The sequence below is a fragment of the Sinocyclocheilus anshuiensis genome, unplaced genomic scaffold (assembly GCF_001515605.1).
Source record: "Sinocyclocheilus anshuiensis isolate Anshui unplaced genomic scaffold, SAMN03320099.WGS_v1.1 scaffold234, whole genome shotgun sequence".
Taxonomy (NCBI): Eukaryota; Metazoa; Chordata; class Actinopteri; order Cypriniformes; family Cyprinidae; genus Sinocyclocheilus; species Sinocyclocheilus anshuiensis.
In genome coordinates this window covers 1883837-1889083 of record NW_015544165.1, presented here as the reverse complement: position 1 = coordinate 1889083, position 5247 = coordinate 1883837, and the positions used below count along the sequence as shown (strand labels likewise).

The following is a 5247-nucleotide window of genomic DNA, read 5'->3' as shown; positions in this document are numbered from 1 at the left end:
ATCACTCCAAAGAGAAAGGAAAAATTGAAATCGCATCATATGACCCCTTTAAAAGCCAAATATCTTTACTGTATTATGTGGTAAAAACATACATTACCCAACATTTTGTGATATAGAATTCACATTTTAACAAAACTTTTCAAAAACAAATAAAAAAATAAGTTACATGGTAGTAATATATTACACTGCAATATTTACACTACAAAAAATACATGTAACAGTAAACAAATATGTAAATATACAATAAAATGTATTGTAATATGTAGGAATACACTGTACTATGTAAATATAAAAATACAAAAATAAAAAAAAAAATAAAAAAACTTAAATCTAGAAACAGGGTGGTTTAATTTGTAGGACAGACTAGAAAGAATGAAAAAGTGGAGAGAGATAATGAGAAAAAGAACAGGGCCTTGAACCTAAAGACACTCATGCCACTGACTACTTGGCCCTTCTAAATATAACCATCACCCTGAGAGACGCTATAACTCACCAGCGCGGGGGAACTGGAGGGGGCAGTGTTAGATTGGGGGGCTGCAGGCGTGGCCGAGGTGGCCTGAGGCTTTGGATCAGATGCTGTTGGGGCAGGGTTGGGTGGCACGGCTGCGACGGGGGCAGAGGTCACAGACGTCTCTTTATAGACCGGAGGCTCCACCGTCTCCGGTTTCTTCTCCAGGTGGTTGGAGCTACAAAACACAAGTAGCAAAACTCAGACACTAATAAAAACAGGATTCAGAATGCCAGCAATTTATAACAATCGCTTACCTGGAGGTCGCAGGATCAGGGATGTGAGCAGTCATCTTGGCTACAGGCTGGGTGGGCCTGGAGACAGTCTCCCCTGAGGCTGGGGCTGCAGGACTCACAGCAGGCTCTTTGTTTGAATTTTGTTGCTGGAGAGAAATAAAACAACAAGCAATGAACAAAACAAAAAAAACAATCAAAGTGGTGTGAAAACTTTTTTATCTTATATTAACATACTTTTTCCCTATTCAGGCCCCGTACAACATCAGAGAGGCGGTTCTCCAGCACAGGCTCCCCCTGCAGACTGGCAGAGCAGCCAGGCAGCGGAGGGAAGTTGGAGGCAGCCAGGTCAAACTTGGGGGGTGGTACCTTGACTTGAGACAGGGGAACTGGTCTCTGTAGAAACAAGCAAGAAAAAAAACAATTAAGGCGGCATAAATAGAAAGAGGTTTAACTGTAATCAGCAACACAATAAATAGAAACGTATTACTGTTGTGCGATCATCCTCTCGCCGCCTTCGAGTGCCTCTGTATGTCGTTCTCCTGAAACAAAAGATTAATACAAATTTACAAAATGTGCAATCTGATTGAATTTGAATTAAAATGACATTCCAAAGAGGTGAAACACGCCATAATTGCACTAGTTCACAAGGCTAAACTAAAATAAAATTAAAGGATTACATTTTGTAGGTCACATGAGATTTGGAAAGGAAGTAGGGCAGCAACTAATGACTATTTTGATCATTTATACACTACCATTTAAAAGTTTGGGGTCAGTAAGATTTTTTTTTGTAAGCCATTACTACCTTTATTCAGCTAGGACCTTTTAAACTGATCAAAAGTGACAGTAAAGACATTTATATTGTTACAATAGATGACATTCAGTATTAAGAGAGGAAAACCTGACAAACCTTCCACGTCCCGCCATGGTACCATCATCATTTGGATCATTGGAAGCTAGGTGTGGAAAGGATGAGTTGAGCTCGGTGGATGACGTCACTGGCCCGGCGCTGGAGGGAGGCTGAGGACTGTGCAAACCAGACAGTCCATCCACAAGAGCCATCGGGGACACAGTGGAAGACAGACCATCATTAGCTCTCGTCTGAGGCTTCACATGGTTCCTACTCAAAGCAGAAACAGAAGAACACATGAGATTAGCTTCTATGTAACAGTGTCCATACAAACATTTTTTTTTTGCTAGACATGTACGAGCATGGATGTAGATGATGGTCTTTCAAGCAACGGGCAGCATGCAATGGCTCCAAAACAAAAATGGAGACAAACAGGGAAATTCATTAAAACCAGTATATTTTTTTCCTGCCAGTGAGCTTACATTGGCATCTATCACAATTTTATTTGTTTTTATGGTTTATTGCCTGTAGTAAACTCACTTCAGGCATTTAAATTAGGGCTGTAAATGGAGTAAAATATAAATTTTTTAGTTAGTACATTTTTAGTAAGTTAACATTTAATTTAATGCAACATTGCATGCACTAAAAATTAATATTTTACATTAATTCTGTCAGCCCTTATTCTAAATGTTTCTTTAAATGAATAAAACAGACAGAAATGTTTAAACACCACTCATGAAGATCATTCAACATAAAAAGCTATTCGTGTGATGATTTGAGTGTGAATATAATAGACAAAAATAATTAGTTACCAAAATTATGCAAATGAGTAAAATAAACACAGGAAATTTAATTCTCTTTCTCACAGAAGTTGCACAATATGCATTCTGTGTGTCTGAAAGATAGTTTAAAGTAAGGCAATAATAATTGCAATAATTATTTTCTCCTATAACCCTCCCCCACTCGTTTGGTTAGTAAACCAGAATTTTGAGCTAGAGAGCTGAACACCAAAGCTGGTATTTTAACTGTCTGAAGAGGATAGTAAAAATGGATTGATGATTGTTGATATTTGAAGTTTTTGAAGCTGTACCTGAAGGCATTTATTACATTCTTTCTTGAATAGAGTGGAACACTGTGGGAACAGTAAAAAATATCCAAGTGATCTACTGTAACTGCCTACATTCTTACACTACAGAAAAGAAGCTTGTACATGAATGAAACATTCTAACTTCTTGTATCAAATACAAAAATGGGAATGCAGATTTCAGATATCTTTTTACAATAGAGTACAACAGTGCCCATCCACTTTTTCAGCAGCCTTGGTTCTGGAAGTATTTTTACAGTAATTTCCCCCCCCCCCAAAAAAAGTCGTCGTTAAAGAGTTCTAACAGACCAAAAAAACAAACAAAAAAAATACAAGACTGTGTCCACACTGGCTTTAATGAGGCAAAGAACTACAATCCCTAGAAACATTGTGAATGACAAATTAAAAAGGATTTGATTTTTTATTTAAGTAGTTTGAGAGTGTAGGGAGACTGACTATCACATAATTCGCAGTGCTTCATGAGGGTGGATGGGCCCTAAAATGCTCTTTTGGCGTGAATTTTTCTGTTTCGATTCTCTGACTGGTGGGAGATTTTTTGCAGAATCATGGATAATGTAGTTTTTCACCAGAAATTCTGCTGCTAAACAGTTATTTAAAATTTTTAAAAGTTGAAATAGTGCGGGCTGATGGCTTCAACAAAAGCATATACCATTGATTATAACCTCGCAGCTCACAGTAATGCTGTCTTTTAACAGTTTATAAGTTATCTTCAATTCCCTTATAGAGACAATGAATTTACTGCCTGAACCCTGTTGCACTCTATAGTGAGGTTAGAACTATACAGTTAATTAATTCAAAATAAACTGGTGGTAGAATGAAAGAGCCCAACTTGACCCACCGGTTCCTGCTAAAGGGACGGCTAAGGTTGAGAGAATTTGAGCCAGTTTTGTAGTGTCCAGCTGAGCTAAATCCATTGACGAAACCACTGTTGGGAAAAGGTGCCTGTGGATAACAGCATCAGTCAAAATAATGAAATGCAAAAATGTATTACAACAAAAATGATTGTCAGGTGCATGATTGTCAATCTAGAAAACTTACAAGGGGAGTCTCAAAGTATGGAGTAGGAGAAGGCGTCCAGGTAGGAGGTACTATGCCATAGAGTGGGTACTGCTGCTGGGGGCTGTAAACAGGCTGCATGAAGAGAGGGGAGCTGTACTGGGACTGAGTGTGAGATTGCTGAGGATACACACTGCAGTCCAGGCTGCGGTAACCATTCTTTGCAAAGAACGTGTTGATGGCTTTTATTCTGGCCTGAGAACAGGAAACGCAAAAACGTAAGAACCCATCTGACATAAAGAAATTTATCACTGTACATTTTTGTAAAGAACTTACCATGATTGGTTTTCCCTGAAATGTCTTCACTTCTTCCCTTAAATATTTGTATGCCTGGATGGAGGAAACCCAATTAGTTTCCGATCCAAAGGCAAGCAATTTGTTTAATCTCTAAATAATAACAGAAATTCATACCTGTTGAGCGTCTGTATCCGATTGGAATGTAATGTACCAGTTGTTGTTGTGTGCAAACTCCACGCTTATTACCTTGGGACAGTTGTCATTCTTGAACAAGGCTTCCACTTCCTGGTGAGAACAACAAAAATGCACATAAATATAAGAGGATCCAAAGATAGCCACAGCTTCTACTTCTTGATAACATTTCTCACCTCAACAGGCGTTGTTTCAGGGACTTCTCGCAGAATGATGATGCACCGCTTGTGATTTGGCCGCACTTTTTCCCCTTTTTCGTCAACTTGGACCATAGGAGATGCTGTAGGCAGTCAGAGTAATATTAATTTTTGCACTTTGAATAAAAATAAATTGGACCATAGATGCAAAATAGATGCAAGCACGTACATCTGAGGACATCCAAGATGAGGTCAGTGTCGTTTGTAAGGACCTTGATTCCTTCCATGCTGGCAATAGTCCAAATAGAAACAAACTGGTCACTGTCCATTTGAGATATCAGATATAGATCTTTAGATAAGTTCTCCCTGTGGGATGAAAGAGGAGCATCTGTGAATGCAGCTGATGGGAGGAGAATGGCCGTGAAGTGCTGTTTACTTAGTTGCATTAAATTGAAAGCTTACATCGCATTACAGGGCTGCACTTACCTGGAGAAACAGAACTCCAATTCTTTTTTGAGAGACTCGTGCAAAGTCTCTTCAGAGACAGGCTGTTCATAAGGGAGCTTGGACTCCACTGCGTGTAAACAAACAGCATAAACAAAGGTAAATGTGTGGCATATGCCTGCTGACTGAAAACACCAATAACAGACAGCAGTGATGGATTTAAGAGATTTATCTAATTAACATGTACACATGAAACTTATATTTCACAATTGTGAACATCAAATACCATTAGATGCTGTAGTGCGCTCAGAAACCAGGAAGCTTTGGTCAGGGGGGTCCATACCGTTCACCACACCTACTACAGTACCAGAGGTGCTGTTGTCCTCAGGAGTGGAGAAGTCAGACGTGTACGGTTTACCTACCGAGGTATCTAAGTGAACACAGAAACAAATGACAGAGATAAATTATTAAAATCATAAAGATAT

The 5247-nt window shown here is 38.9% G+C and overlaps 1 protein-coding gene across 3 annotated transcripts in view; it reads right to left on the bottom strand.

Annotated features, from left to right (window-relative positions):
- The window catches only part of LOC107695814 (la-related protein 4-like), a 12421-nt gene that overhangs the window by 1311 nt on the left and 5863 nt on the right, over positions 1–5247 (bottom strand). For 2 of the 3 annotated variants that reach the window (XM_016495874.1, XM_016495872.1), the window contains exons 3-16: positions 5049–5192; positions 4805–4892; positions 4548–4684; positions 4358–4461; positions 4164–4274; positions 4029–4082; positions 3735–3947; positions 3535–3638; positions 2682–2723; positions 1652–1861; positions 1232–1283; positions 979–1137; positions 766–890; positions 494–686 (exon numbers count right to left, since the gene is read on the bottom strand). In XM_016495874.1, coding sequence (XP_016351360.1) covers positions 494–686; positions 766–890; positions 979–1137; positions 1232–1283; positions 1652–1861; positions 2682–2723; positions 3535–3638; positions 3735–3947; positions 4029–4082; positions 4164–4274; positions 4358–4461; positions 4548–4684; positions 4805–4892; positions 5049–5192 — 1736 coding nt within the window. The remainder of the gene's footprint in view (positions 1–493; positions 687–765; positions 891–978; positions 1138–1231; positions 1284–1651; positions 1862–2681; positions 2724–3534; positions 3639–3734; positions 3948–4028; positions 4083–4163; positions 4275–4357; positions 4462–4547; positions 4685–4804; positions 4893–5048; positions 5193–5247) is intronic. The other variant, XM_016495873.1, reaches the window with a different exon arrangement.